The sequence below is a fragment of the Eimeria mitis genome, genomic scaffold (assembly GCF_000499745.2).
Source record: "Eimeria mitis Houghton genomic scaffold, Emh_scaff563, whole genome shotgun sequence".
Taxonomy (NCBI): Eukaryota; Apicomplexa; class Conoidasida; order Eucoccidiorida; family Eimeriidae; genus Eimeria; species Eimeria mitis.
In genome coordinates, this window is record NW_013573893.1 from 12728 (window position 1) to 13065 (window position 338).

The window sequence follows — 338 nt, forward strand, 5'->3', positions numbered from 1 at the left end:
GGATGATGATTATAATACTCCTGCTGCTGCTCCTCCTGCTGCTGCTGCTGCTGCTGCAGCAGCACTCATGCAGGAAACAAAACAGCAGCAGCAGCAGCAGCAGCAGCAGCAAGAACAACAACTGAAGCAACAAAGACAACAGCAACAGCAGCAGCAGCAGCAACCAAAGCAGCAGCAGCAGCAGCAACAGCAGCAACCACAGCAACAACACCAACCCCAACCCCAGCAGCAGCAGCAGCAGCAGCAGCAGCAGCAGCAGCAGCAGCAGCAGCAGCAAGAGCAGCAAGAAGTACATGGGCTATTAGATGGATTAACAAAGGGTGCTTCTTTGGCTGATG

At 53.8% G+C, this 338-nt stretch overlaps 1 protein-coding gene across 1 annotated transcript in view; it reads left to right on the plus strand.

Moving 5' to 3' along the window:
- EMH_0016340 (uncharacterized protein) overlaps nt 1-338 on the plus strand; it is a gene marked incomplete at both ends in the record, with an annotated part of 2166 nt that overhangs the window by 1028 nt on the left and 800 nt on the right. Inside the window, 1 exon segment of the mRNA XM_013500621.1 lies at nt 1-336. Within this exon segment, the coding sequence (XP_013356075.1) occupies nt 1-336 (336 nt within the window).